At 41.1% G+C, this 14,826-nt stretch overlaps 1 protein-coding gene across 1 annotated transcript in view; it reads right to left on the reverse strand.

The window, feature by feature from the left end:
* Nucleotides 1-9,901: 9,901 nt before the first annotated feature.
* The window catches only part of DTHD1 (death domain containing 1), a 37,813-nt gene continuing 32,888 nt past the window's right edge, over nt 9,902-14,826 (reverse strand). Inside the window, exons 9-10 of the mRNA XM_024210418.2 lie at nt 11,017-11,074; nt 9,902-10,221 (exon numbers count right to left, since the gene is read on the reverse strand). Of these exons, the coding sequence (XP_024066186.2) occupies nt 9,902-10,221; nt 11,017-11,074 (378 nt within the window). The remainder of the gene's footprint in view (nt 10,222-11,016; nt 11,075-14,826) is intronic.

Below are 14,826 nucleotides of genomic sequence, written 5' to 3' on the forward strand. Positions count from 1 at the left end.
AAACCACTGAGCTATCCCTCCTCCCGTTTATGGCAGCTGCCATAAACTTGTATGGCACCTGCACATTCCTGAGGATGAGATTCAAACCGCTCCCAGGGAGTCTGTAGGCAGTGTGTAGCTGGGTATTTTAAAAAGGTAAAAATGTGTTTTGAAAGATTTTTTTTCACATTTTTCACAAATTGAGAGAATTTTTCAAAAATCTCTAAGAGGTAACCCAAATACATGACCGAAAATGGAATCTTCTCCAGACCAATTGAGTAGATGTATTAAGTTTTATCAGGTGACAGTCATTCTCTTTGCATTCCCTTCAATACTTTTAATCTAGTGGCTTACCACAATTGTTTACTATGGTCACGTGCCATGATCTAAAACAGGATGTGCATTTGAACAGACATGCTGAGTGGACGACATTAAACTTAGGTCAAAAATTCAGCATGCGCTTCACTAGGACACCTATTGTTTTGAAATTTTGATATAAGGTAGTTATCTATTCTTGCCAAAATATAACAATGCCAACTGTGAGGAGGAAAAGGAGCTGGTTTAAGGGTAGTAGACAGAGCCAGTTCTCCCAGTTAACGTATAGTGGTATATATTTTTGTGGATCAGATATCGGGTTTTTGGTTTTTTTTTTTAATTTAAGGCATTCAGTACATTCACATGCTAGCATATTCTACATTACTTGTAACCAAAATGCATTTTTCAACAGTTTTGACTTATTCATGGATCTCTATCTTTAGTGACTGATTGTAATATAATTAATAACCAGTGGTTCCCATTTTATTGAACACCTTCATTAATAAGCATGTGTTTTGTATAAGAGGAGCTGCTGCCCTAATTCATTCAGGTACACAGCTACTTTCCATTAGTGTCCATGCAGAAACTTGCAATAAAACCCCTCATTTAGTGACAGCACTATTGTTCTTCCTTCTTCAGAGTAAAATAAAATGCTTATGCTTTTGTGGGAAACATTCTTACATGTTACATTCTTTCTGATGTTAAGTACAAAAAAGTCATTCCAAAATTCTGTTCATTGTCTGAATGAGTCATCACAATAATCCCTTGGAGAGAGCAAGCGAGCGAGATTCCTCTTCATCGCTAAAGGCATTTGGCAGACAGGTTTGCAAGCATGATGGACAAGTCTGTCACAGTTCAGGGCAACTGCACCTAGATTTCCACTCTGTGGCCCAAAAAGGGGATCCACTCTAGGGTCCAGGCTCTTCTGCCATCACTTTTCTTGGGTGGAGACCTACATCTCTCTCTGTACCTCCTGACTGGGGTATTTCCAGGCTGGAATCACTATGGCTGCATTACTGCAGAGTCAGAGAGTCAAACCAATGGTCAGAGCTGAAATTGGAAACCAGAGGCAGGAACCAGGAGTAAGGAAGGAGAGCAAGGCTCAGGAGTCATGCAAGAAGGCAGGGTCCAAATGTAGCAGCCAGATACATGGACAACTTCCTGTGCCAGCTTCTGGCTTAAATAGCACAGCTCAGCTGGGTCAATTGGTGGGGCCGGGTGCTCCTCAAATCAGGACACCCATGGGTGGTGCCACTGGTAGGGTCAGCGTTCTGTTAGCCACTCAGCTCACTAGTTACTAGCAAGCCTCAGAAGAGCTGCCAGGATGCAAAGGTTGTCTAGGACCCATGGATCAGGTTAAAGACCCATGGATAGTCTCTGAGGGCACTCCCTACCCTAGGGGACTTTCAGGGAGTCACTGGACTGGGTTTTTAGGCTCTTATCACTGAATCTTTGTGTTAGACTAGATGACTCTCGTGTTCCCATCTAACTCCCTGCAGGATTTGTTGTGTCTAAACCATCCAAAACAGATAGCTATCCAGCCTCCTTTATCTACAACATTCTCTGTGTAAAGTTGAAATACTTATTCCCACAGCATCTAGTTCTCAGTTGTCAGCTGTGTAATTTGGGCCCCTGTCACCAGCTGGTTGTCCACCTGAAAGCAGGATACCCATTCTGGTGATTCCTGCACCCCTTGGGGAACGGGAGCTCTGCTGGTCCCATCTTTCCCCATGTACCCCAGGGCTAAGGCAGTCAGCTGTAGTGGTTGGAGCAGGAGTTAGCCGGGAATCGGCCAAGGGTCAGAGCTGGTATCAGTTAGAGAGTCAAGGCAAGGGTTGGTGCCGGACTTGGAGACCAGGGGCAGGGATCAGGAACCAGGTGCAAAGCAGTGGAGCAGGAACCAGGGACAAGTCAGGAGAGCAGAGGTCAGGCAAGAAGGCAGGGTCCAACATAGCAGGCAACCACAAACTCACCCAGTTGCACAGATGACTTCCTGTGCTGCCTTCTGGGTTAAATAGCACAGCCGAACCAGTTGGTGTGCACTCCTTCAATCAGGACACCTGCTAGCTGTGCCTCTGGAGGAGGCTGGAGTTCCATCAGCCTACTAGCAAGCCAGGATGCAAAGGTTGCCTGTAGACCTGGGTTCAAGACGTGTGAATCCTCACTGTGTTTTGTAACATTTTGGTCAGTTTCAGTGATTTGGATTTAGTGTGTGGGTGTTGGTGGCCTTAAACTCTATGGCTGTGTGAGCACTGCACATCAGTGGCAGCAGTGTGTACAGCATATGTAGTTATGAACAGCAGGCTACAACAGTAGGGAGGCCATGGGATGCTACCTGGCTAAAAGTAGCAGTGTAGATGGGGAGGCTCAGTTGGTGAGTAGAGTCAGGTAGGATATACACAGGTACACACCCACAGGCTTCTGGAGTGACTTTACTCACCCAAGTTGTGCCTCACCATCTATGCTGCTATTTATACCCATGCTATGGGGCTCCCCAGGCATGTACTCTGCATGCTGCTGAATGAAGTGTGCAGTGTAGACATGCCTTATTTCATTTCTCTGTACCTCATTTATTTATCACTTTATGAGGACAATGCTTTCCTATATTAAAGGCCTCTTCTGAGGATCAAATCACTTGTTTTTGTGCATTTGGCTAGTGGGTGATAATTGCCATCTAAAAAGCCTATAAATAAATTTCAAAACCCCATATGCTTTATTCAATGGCTCACTGACACATTTTATGAGGCAAAGGGAAAGGTGTATGGCAACAATGTGTATTTAAAATGTCCTTTATGTCAGAATAGTAAACAAAATTGTGGTGTTTAGTAAACCAAAAAAAAATATAAAAAACCATTCGTGGAAGCTCTAAATACAATCAGTAACTTTCTGTAAAAAGTCAGTGAGAGAAATGCCCAAACAGTCTGTCTTTTATACTTAGTTGTTCAGTACTAAGTAACTAGCTTCTCCCTTGGCTCAGTCAAATTTCACTTTGGTATGGCCGTTCCCACGCAGTTACATTCCTCTGTCTGGACAAACCTGCAGTAATTCCTCCTTGTTTAGGGATAGGATTTTAATTTATTTCTGCTACTCAGTAAAACTCAAATTCTGCACTCAGTTAAATGCATGATACCCCACTGCAGGCAATGGGGTTACATACATGTAACAGAGCAGAATTTAGCCCTAGGTAAACTCTGTACCCCTCAATGCCCACCTATTTTCAGTTCAGTGTGTCTAAGCTCAGAGTGCACTCCTACTCAAGAGCTAATATTTGATTTGATTAGATGATGGTAAATCAGTATCTGGAGGTCAGTATGACAAATGGTTATTACTAGGGAAGCCCAATGTCATAGCAACCTATGGGGGGCACTTCTTAAATATGAGTTTGAGTAATTGGTCATTGCTCTTTCCTATAAAGATCAGAGCACTGTGGCTGTCACATTTTCCTCCATCTGGTCAATTTTGATTCATCTGTGGTTTGCTGACTCTAGTCATCCATGGCTATAAATTGCTAAAGCATGGTTTTGAATGCTGCTGATGGAGAAAAGCTCCTCATCCTTCTGGTGTAAGCTATGCTTTGACCTGAAATTTGTTTACTTATTTATGTTCTTACATGGACATGAAGTGTAGGTGAGAGAGAAACTTTTGATACCTCCCTGCCACAAATTGAGAGGGGGTGAAAGTCACATCCTAGCCTCATGGAGGGCTAGATTTTTGTGTGTGCATTTTTTATGAAACAGAAAGGAAGAAACATGGGGTGATGGGAATATGTACAGAATTTTGCATATGTAGAGTCATGGAAGGAATGAGTCCTATGGTGTGTTTTGCTATAGAGTAATTATATTCATATTCCTGTCCTAGAAACAATATGAAATTGAATGTTCAAAGGGAAAGTTAAATGGGAGGTATAGTTCCAAAATGGACCTTCAGGGGAAGCTAGCTGGCTGCTGTTCTCTCATCTCAGTCTGGCAGCACGCTTCTGGGAAATACAACAGGAGTGAACTGCATGGGCTAAGGAAGATGTGGAGAGAAATCTTGGCCAATGCCATCATGGGAGACTTCCCCTATTTTGGCTAAACCGTTGAACAATCTAAAGGCGGTTCAATACAAAGTGAGGTTTGGAAGATGTCTGTACAGAAAGGAAAGCCTTGCCCAGGCAAGTTAAGGAACAGCTTCAGTCGCATTGCAATAATGTTCTGCGTGCTAATCTTAAGGGAGTGTTTCTGTATCAGACAAATTTTCCATCCATTCAGAGTCCAATATATTATTGGACTGTTACACCCCATCACATGGTAGACGGTAATTGCTATTCTGTTATACATTGATGGCTGACGTTTTAGCCTTTGAATTGCATTAGACTTCCTAGTTTACTGAAAGTGATAGAACAGAAACACTAAGCATTGGCAATTGATCTGTTGCAATTTTATTATTGCTGGATAAGGTTTGGCTTGTATCCTTTTGTTGCAGAACTGTAGGCAAAGTCAGTGAGTTAACAATAAATCAGGATGAAGGAGGATGTGAACTTTGCTTCACACTGATTCAATTAATTCTGTCCTATTGCTCTTCAGAAATAGAAGCAATAACTCTTCTATCTGAGCCCTCATGTTGGTATCTTTTCCCATCTAATTATCTGAATTTGGGCCTAATTTGTATTTTGTTCAGTTGTGTTTGGTATTTATACACCTCTGAACTTAACTTGAATGAAAACCCTAACAACAGGAGAGGAGAAGCTGAAAAGAAAAGTATTGCTGGTCAGGAATTTTTTGACAAAATGGTGCTGGTGGTTGTTGGAAAATACTGAATCATCAAAAATGAAACATCATAGGAAAAGGCCAGTTTTGACAAATTTATTGTTTTGAATATTGCTTGGAAAAAGTTTTGAAAATGTCAATGTCCCACTTCGACTTTTTCAAAATTCAGAATTCCATTTTTTGGTCTGAAACTACTTTTCTGTTAGAAATTTAAGCTAATTATCGTAATAAAGTTTTAAGGTCAAAACTGAAAGGAAACATTTCAGAAATAATTAAACATTGTTTTGTTTGACCTTAACCTAAATTTTTATTTTTGTTTGGATGGTCACTTTGCACAAATTTTCAAAATTTCAATGTTTCCAGACAAGAAACTTTCCAAATCTCAAATGTTCCTGGGATGGGAAAACAATTTCCTGCCCAGCTCTAGAAATACATTCTGTGTTCTCATATTTCTCAGCTGGTTTCATATAGATTTTTCTCTCTGCTTCCATTCAGATAAGGCTCATATGGATATATCTAACCTTTACTTTCATTTCTCCTGCTCAAGACTTTTGGAGTGCCCCGATTATAGTATATGAACTTTATTAGTGATGCAGTGCTGTTATAGCAGAAAGCTAGAGAGACTTAACAGCCACTTTACCTGCGTCTATTGCATGTATTTCTTTATCTCTCAAGCAATTCTCATGTTTGTCATAATAGCTCCTAAATCTTCTGACCTGAAACACAGAAAGCACACAGCCACTTAGTGAACATGCTAATAGGAAGTCCTCCAGTAAAAATTTTGTTTAGAATCCTCACCAGTATGTAAGGAAAAGGAAAGTTCCTTATCTTATCATTCTGTTGTATGGAGATGGATTATCCTGTAAGATTCTCAGTCCTGGATCTTGTGCTTCTTGGCATTAAATAGGTGAAACTCCGCAGTCACAAACTTTTAGCTTTTTAAGAACACCAGTAACCCGTTAAAACATGAAGCTTGGAGAATTCCTCCTGTCTTACCCTAGGGAACACAAGATCCAAGAAGTGATGATCTTGCCCAGCTGGTATCTTTAGAGAATCTTTCTTCCTTCTCTGTGTACCACAAACAGTGTAGAGTTGTTTGATTTTGCTGTTTAAAGTAAACCTTTTGCGCTCCAAGTAACCATTGGGTCCATTTTTATACCTTTTAATATCTAGTCCTCCATAAAATCCAAACACATTATAGCAGGATATTTCTCCGAAATTTCCCACTCTCTCTTTAGGTTTGTCTACTAATGTATTAGTGGATAAAGGCTAATGTCAGAGCTGATCATGAGTCCACTGTTTATTCATAATGCTCATCTCAGCTATTAGGTATTAATAATACTGTGTGGGACTTTAGGATTTGTTCCAAGTACTAGAAGCTGTCAAAGTGTAAGAAGCTCAAAGATGACACAGCAAAAGCAACATTTATTGGCTCTAATTATTGAGACTTCTTTCTTTGCCTTGGAAATAAAATTAAAAGTAAACCCATCCAATACTACAATAAGTTTTAAAACAACATAAGTGTTTGACTTTATCCAATACACAGAATAAGAGTTGAGGCAAGCTTCACCATATCTGACATTTTTGATAGGTTAATGCACCTATTGCATTGTTGTCTAAAGTGGAATTGGTTTTTTTTAGAGTAGAAGTTAAAATAACTAACTAGCACTGCTAGTGGCTTTTCATTCATAGATCTGAAAGTGATTAAAAAAGAAAGGTAAGCATTATTATCAAACTGTTAGGGAAGCCCTAAAAACATGCATAGTATTATCTTGTTCATAAATGGTTTGAACACCTACTCTAAGTCCAAAAGTCAGAATTTTATCCATAACCAATTTAGGTTAGAAATGACACATTGTGAATTATCATATATGTACAGTACATTGGTAAATTTCCTAGTTGATTACAATGTGCAGATGGTTTAAACAATATAATTAAACTATACACCTGTTTGAAGCCAGCCTACATTACAAGTTTGTAATGGGCCTGACTCACCATTGCTTTGCGCCTTAAGTAGTCTTTCTTGTGAAGTGCACACAAACCAGAACCACATCATTTTTTACATCAACTTTCTATCCATCTATTCTAGGTTCTGATATGATGCCCATTACTGTACTGTCTGAGCATCTCAGGATGTAGTTATTCTCACAGCGCCCCACTTAAATAATTACCACTTTTTTACTGCAGGAGAACTAAGTGACTTGTCTAAGGTCAAGGATGAGAAAGGTGGCCAAGAATTAGGGCACTAGCCTAGGATGTGGGGGACTCAATTTCAATTCTGTGCTCTGCTTCAGACTTTCTTTGCGACTTTGGGCAAGTCAGTTAACATCTCTGTGTCTCAGTTCTCCAGCCTTAAAATGGGGATAATATTACTTCCATAGATAACAGGGGTGTTGTGAGTATAAATACACTGCGAGGCACTCAGATACTAAGGCAATGATGCACATGTAAGTACCTATGATAGATTACAGCGGGAACCTGTGGAGGAGCAGGAAATTGAAACCAACCTTCTCACTTCTTTGCACAGATGTAAATGACTGCACAAGGTGCAGAGCACTGGAAAATCAAAGTCCTTACAGAGAAACTGCATTTTATCCTTTCTTATTGTGTTTTCCTGCAACTGAAGATTAGTTGAATAAGCTTTATGCTAGACACAGAGGCCATCTTGTGGTAGAATGTAGATGGTAGCACAGAATGCTTGTAATTTGAAAGTAGAGTTAAAAGTTCTCTCACAATAGTTTCATGATTATGATTACAATTTATATTTGTATTACTGTAGCACCTAGGAGCCCTTGTCATGGACCATCCCATTATGCGAGTTTCAGCTATGTATTTTGATGGTATCTGGAACTAAAGTTGCTGCAGAATAAGTAACTATAGAAAGTACTCAAAATAATTGCTTTTAATTGACAACGAACGTGTTAGCAGAGTAAGTGACAAAAATACAAGAGAGCTAGATTCAATTGCTACTGACAAAATGATTGGCCCCACTTAAATGTAATCTGGTTTTAGTGGGTTTTTTTCTTTTTAAGAAAAGAAAATAAGTGCATATTTTTGCACTTATGTCTCACAGAATGGAACAAATTAATTCTTGTGCTGTTTCTAAATTGCTTTTAAAAAGTGTGTGTTCTTCAGGCTGAATCTGTCAATCAATAAATGAATGAAATAGTATTCAGACTGTTTGTCTTACTCAGATTTTAAAGCTGTAGTTTTCTTACAAATGATAGCTACTTCAGGATATTCTAATAACATGAGCTTGCCCACTGTTTAGAATTTCTTTTAATTTAGGATATTATTTTCCAAGATTCATTTTGAATTTGAAGAAAGTGGTGGGGTTTTTTTGTTTTGTTTTTTTAATCAAGCTGGAACATAATTATAACTAGAACAACAAGGCTGCACAAATGGACTGGATTTTAAAGACTACTTCCCTATATGCTATGTGTGTGTAAGTACAATTGATAGTTGTGTTTGTAAATATCAAATATCAGTATCTTCCTTCCAGCAGCCTCTGATTCACTGTGGCTTCCCAGCTATCTTGAGCCTTGAGCCACTAATGCAAATGGCACATTTTACCCCTTAAACAGGTTTGTGGCATACCAGATGGATAGCAATATATTAGTGATTAGGTTCTACACACTGTTACTTTCAATTAATGTGATGCAAGAACACAGTAATTCAAATACAGCAATAATGTATGGCAATTGATATGCAATATTAGGGATGCCTTGTTCATGACTCCATTTTAAAGCTGAGAGGAATTTTACATAATAGTTTAGAGAGGAGATGAATAAGAAGTGATACAGAGTAAATGAATAAGGAATAGTATACAAATGTCAATCAGGCATTTCTATTTACCTCTTCCCATAACATAAGAACACAGGACACTGAATGAAATTACAAGGTAATAAATTTAAAATTGAGAAAAAGAAATATTCTCCAGATTTCAGTATTATCTGTGGAACTCATTGCTATCGATATAGCACTGAGACAAAGGATTTTATTGTATCCAGAAGAGGCTTAGACATTCTTATGAACAATAAGAGTATAATTGGTAGTTACACTCAGAAGGATAAAATATTCATAGCGAATATCCCTTTATGTGCCAGAGGTGACCACTAGCTGCTTGAGTTTAGAAGATGCTTCCCCATTAGTGCCTTATAATAATTGTCTATTATGGTCTATTAGGAATTTGGTTCTGACCAACATTAGAGATAGGATACTGGACTAGGTCACCCATTGGGCTGATGAAATATGGTAATTCCTGTGCCCCTATAATATGGGGCCATATTGGTAAACACTAGATCCTACTACAATCAGTGGAGCCCTATGTGTATATCCAAAAGCTGAATGTAATTCTTGGTATCTGTATTTTCAGCAACTTGTTTGATTTTATTGAGGAACGTTAGCTGTTATTAGGCAAGGGGAAGAATATAAAGAAGTCAAGGCAGACAACTTGTGCTATCGTGAAGAATGTGAAAATTTACTGAAGAGTTAAAGAACACCCAGTGGCCTGACTGGTCTTTTTTCCCCTGTTTGCCAATTCATTGCACTGGAATGCGTTACCTGGGGGGGGGGGGTTGGAATCTCCTTCCTTGGAGGTTTTTAAGGCCCGGCTTGACAGAGCCCTGGCTGGGATGATTTAGTTGGGAATTGGTCCTGCTTTGAGCAGGGGGTTGGACTAGATGACCTCCTGAGGTCCCTTCCAACCCTGATATTCTATGATTCTATGATCATTGTAAAAATTTAAAAGCATTTATCAAGCTAAAGCAAATATCACTTGGAAATTCTGACTACTTGTGCAGTCACATGCAGAAAAACATTCAAATTTCCCAAGGTGAAAACATATAGATATCAGTCTTTCAGTTGTCCATCTCAAACCAGTGCTTTTGCCAAGTGAATGCTTTATTCTCCCACTTGAACCTGAGCTCTTCTGAAAGATCGCTTCTGCCACTCTTACGAAGATAACGAGATAGGAGTCGCTGTTTATCAGCTGATCTTGGAAGATTCTTTTTCCAGAAGCAAAGAAGCTCATAGATCTGATGTGTTAGATTATCAGGGCACTTCAGTCTAACAAGCTGAAGAGTGCTCCGACGGATAGGCAGGTGCAGAGAGAGCAATGATGCATTATCTTCTGAGAGCTCCTCTGCGAGCCAGTACAGCAAGTTATCCCACAGGGCCTCTGTTAGTCAGAATGTAAATGCTTAAAGGTGTTATCTAGACTTTTTAAAATAATATTACAAATATATTTTAAAAGATCTATAAAATCATTTATTCCTTATGCCTTCTCCCAGACAAATGTTTAATTTTAAAAAAGATCTCCAAAGCTGAACATACTGTAGACTACAGGTGAAATCCTGTTCCCATTGAGGTCAAAGGGAATTTTGCCATTGACTTAAGCAGAGTTAGAATTTTACTGTCTATGCCTGTAATTTTGCACTCTGGTACAAACTTGGATTATTAACTTCCCTGACTCAGTAACGATCCTTTATACTTAAATTGTGTAGAGGAAATCAGCAATAAAATGCAGCAGCTCAAATATTTTCTACAACAGACCAGGGAAGAGAACAGACCTTCAACCCTCAGCCGAAGGCAGGAACTTCCTTGACAACCACTGCCTGAAGGTTCCTCCCGGAGGGCCATGTCACTGGAAGATGCAGGCCACTGCAGAGGTGGAGCAACCAGCAGCAGCAGACCCCAGTGGCGAGAGGGCTGCCATACCATGCCCAGCCACGAGGAGGCACCAGTAGTGAGCTGACCCCTTCACAGGAATATATAAGCTATTCGTTTCCCTGGTAAAGTTTCTCAGTAACCATTTTTTTTTTCCATTTCATTTAATATAATTTTAAATATATTTACATTTTTCTGACCTGAATATGAAAGGGTCAGTTTAATAAATGAAAATATTGGCAACAACTAGATTAGTGTAACTTAATAAAATTAACTTTAACCATCTAGTGCAAAAAATAGCTCTTACCTGATGAATCTGTAGCAATTCTTTTTGTGCTTTGTGGCCGGTTGATTAATTTTTCATGCTACGAAAGAAAAAGTATTTAGGGAGGGAGAATGAACAAATCTGCCAGGGGAGGGGGATATGAGGATGGAAATCAGTAAATCAGCATTTCAAGTTGAGTGTTGCTTATGCCATTACCACATACTGGGCCAGATTCAAAGCTACTGTAAATTAGCATACTCCGATTGAAATCATTGAAGCTATGTCTCTTGCCCCAGCTGACAATAGGCCCACTGTATTTGACGGTATGTCTACACTGCAATCATAGGGTGTGATTTGGAGCTTGTGTGGACATGCCCAATTTAACTTTAATTTAGTTAGCTTGGACACCAGAGGTGAAGGTGTGGCACCATGGACTACAGCACTGGCTAGCTACTCAAGTAATTATCCAGGGTTCTCAGTAGGCCTCAGGGCTCTGGTACCCACATTATTTAGATCAGCAGTTCTCAAACTGTGGGTCGGAACCCCAAAGTGGGTCATGACACCATTTTAATGGGGTTGCCAGGGCTGGCTTTAGACTTTCTGGGGCCCAGGGCCGAAGCCCAAGCCTCTCCGCCTGGAATCGAAGCGGAAGCCTGAGGGCTTCAGCCCTGGGTGGCAGGGCACAGGTTACAGGCCCCCTGCCTGGAGCTGAAGCCCTTGGGATTCAGCTTTGGACCCCTCCCCAACCCCCCTGACAGGAAGCTTAGGCTTTGCGCCCCCCTCTCACCTCTCCCCCCCCACCTGGGGCAGTGGGACTTGGAGGAGGGGGGGAGCTTAGGCTTCAGCCCTCATCCTGGGGTCATGTAGTAATTTTTGTTGTTAGAACAGGGTCATGGTTCAATTAAGTTTGAGAACCCCTGATCTAGATTAAAGCTATTTCAGGTATTTATAAAGGATACCCAAGATATATATACATAAGTTGCTGCATTTGTGCAGATGTGCACAGTAGCAGATGTTCTAAGATAGATAGCAATGTGAATCATGTGTATATGACAAATCTATTGTGAAGGGGTGTGCGTGTGTGTGTGTGTATATAAAGGAATGGAGTCTAATTTCAGATACTGAAAGAAATGTGCCTGTGCACCCATGTGCACTTGGTTTAGGTTGAACTTCTCTAATCCAGCACTCTCTGGTCCAGCAACATCTATGGCCCGGCATAGGCGCTGACTCTGTGGGTGCTCCGAAGCTGGAGCAGCCATGGGGAAAAATTAGTGGGTGTGGATCATCCATCGGCACCAAGCTCACCGCTCTGCCCCACTCCTCTTGCGCGCTGGTGGCCCTGCGCTTACCACCTGCTCCCCCTCCCTCCCAGTGCTTCCAGAGAGCTGCAAACAGCTGATTCACAGTATTCAAGCTCTGGGAGGGAAGGGGAGGACCTGGGGCCGGCGGCTGGGACCCCAGATGGGGGGGCCACACTGGGTGCAAAACCTGGGGGTGCTGCAGCACCCCCGCACCCTTATTTCCTGTGCCTATGGAGACCTGCTGACACTCTGCATTGACCTCCAGTGGTTCAGTAAATTCTCTGGTTTGGCACCAGTCAGCTCCCGAGGGTGCTGGACTAGAGAGGTTCAACCTGTACAAGCAAGTGCAAGTATCACTGTTTTCAAAGATGATAATGATACCTAGCACACACCTAGAAATTGTTGGCTTATTAATTTCATAGCACAAGCTTTAGGAAGGGAACACTCCAATGATAAAATTTCGTGGGTTTCACTGTAAATGAGGAAATGTGTGAAACTTCTCAGATGTATAGATTAATAAATAATGCCACCTTTGCAGCTACACTTACTCTTTTATTGTATGGTGCAACCTGTAATTTCAACACATTAAAAATATCATTATAAGCAATGGTCTGTATTCTCAATGATAAAGTGCAATACTTTTTCCTACTGCCCTTGATACACTGAGTTGGGGCACAGAGCCAAAGTTTTGCCTGTTTTATTCCCCTTTCCTTGCTCCCTGTCTACCTGCTCGGGATGGGGGAATTACAGGTATGTAGGCCCTGCTCTTACCTCCCTCTCTAGCTGCAATATGGGGACTACTAACATGGGGCTGTGTGACTATGGCTATATTGGACTTGGCGACCGTCTGACCTTACATCAACAACCTTTTGAAAAGAGTGACTTCAAATGTTGTTTAAAAATTGGAAAGAAGGAACTGAGGTCCATGGGTATAAAGCAGGGATCGGCAACCTTTGGCACACGGCGGCCAGCACATCCCTTGGCCCGCGCCGCTTCCCGCAGCCCCCATTGGCCTGGAGCTGTGAACCGCGGCCAGTGGGAGCTGCGATCGGCCGAACCTGCGGATGCAGCAGGTAAACAAACCGGCCCAGCCTGCCAGGGTGCTTACCCTGGTGAGCCGCGTGCCAAAAGTTGCCGATCCCTGGTATAGTTATGAATTCTAAAGGCCACCACAACCATGAGTTCCCTACTCACCTCAACTCTGAGGCTGATTCCTAGCAGTCCAGAAGGTAGGGATCCTAATGTGGATTTTGTGCATGGCAGTGCAAAGCCCAACCAATGTTGTATGCATCTGAGGGCCTAATTCATCATTGTAACACACAAGTTTTACAGCAATGCAACTCCCTTGCAGTCAGTGGAGTTGTACCAATATAAAATGATCATAAAGTGCTAGAAAAATAAAGTATTAAATGGGATGAGAATCTCTTCCAGAGAGGGGCATTGTTCTTCTTTCAATACCACAATGGTCTTGTCTTTCTTTTTGTCTTGCTTAAATAGGCAGTTATATTTAAACATGGATTTTCTTTTGCTAATGGGGATTTAGAGCCTCAAACTTCTGAAAAAGGTTTCCACAGATAGTAATTGTAGATGAACTCAATTGCTTATGGGTTGACTTTAATCTGAACCACTTTATACTCCTCTGTTTAAAAAAAAAGTGAAAATGATGTATATTAATAATGTAATATGTATTATATCTAAAAATTTTAAATCTGCCTTAAAAGACTAAAATCTATGATGAAACATCAAATTCACTCAGGCTGTAACTCCACTGACTTTTGGCTCCAAATATTCTAGTTGACAGTGTAAGTACTAGAATAGTCATAAATGGTTTTCTAGCCTAGAAGGCCATTCAATTAGCAAAAGCAGCTACTTTTTTGAAGCATAGGATCACATGCTGTTTCACTGTGAGACAGTCATTAGGGATAAAACTGTAGCAGAATAGAAATTTGACAATGCTTGAAGATATTGCTAGAATACGTACATGGAAATCACTCTGATAGCCTTTCCATTCATTCAGTAATATAAAATTACAAAAGGTTGTCAGTTGGACCTCTGACACACAACCAGACTGTACTAGCATCTAAAGCAGTAGAAGCAGAACAGGGAAAAAGGGGGTGGGGGGGGCAATCACCTCTTGGAATCACTTGATTGATTTCTCCTCTTTACTCCACCTTTTCCCCCATGCAATTAGTCCTGATTTATACCAGTAGACGTGAGTTCAGAAACAGGCCTATTGTTTGCTCTTTGGGTTAAAAGGAACAAGTTGAGGTAGATGTGATGGGGTACACCTTGCCCTTTGAGGCCCCCACTGGAGGCCCCATGGTCCTACCACTCCCTGCCCCAGGAAAGGAGCAGTGAAGGTGGGTCCGCCAGGCCTGCCTAGAAAGGCTGCACGGAAGCAGCAAATCCGAGCCCAGCTGGCTCAGCTAGCAGGAACTGCAAGGCCTGCCCAGGTCAGTTCCTGGGTGTGTTGTTAGCTCACTTATTGCTGGTCACAGGAGCTCAAAAGGAGAACCGGTAGATGGGTTCTGGTGATATTTGCATTCAGTGA

This window comes from Terrapene carolina, unplaced genomic scaffold, assembly GCF_002925995.2.
Source record: "Terrapene carolina triunguis isolate 2854851 unplaced genomic scaffold, T_m_triunguis-2.0 Scaffold66, whole genome shotgun sequence".
NCBI classification, from domain to species: Eukaryota; Metazoa; Chordata; order Testudines; family Emydidae; genus Terrapene; species Terrapene triunguis.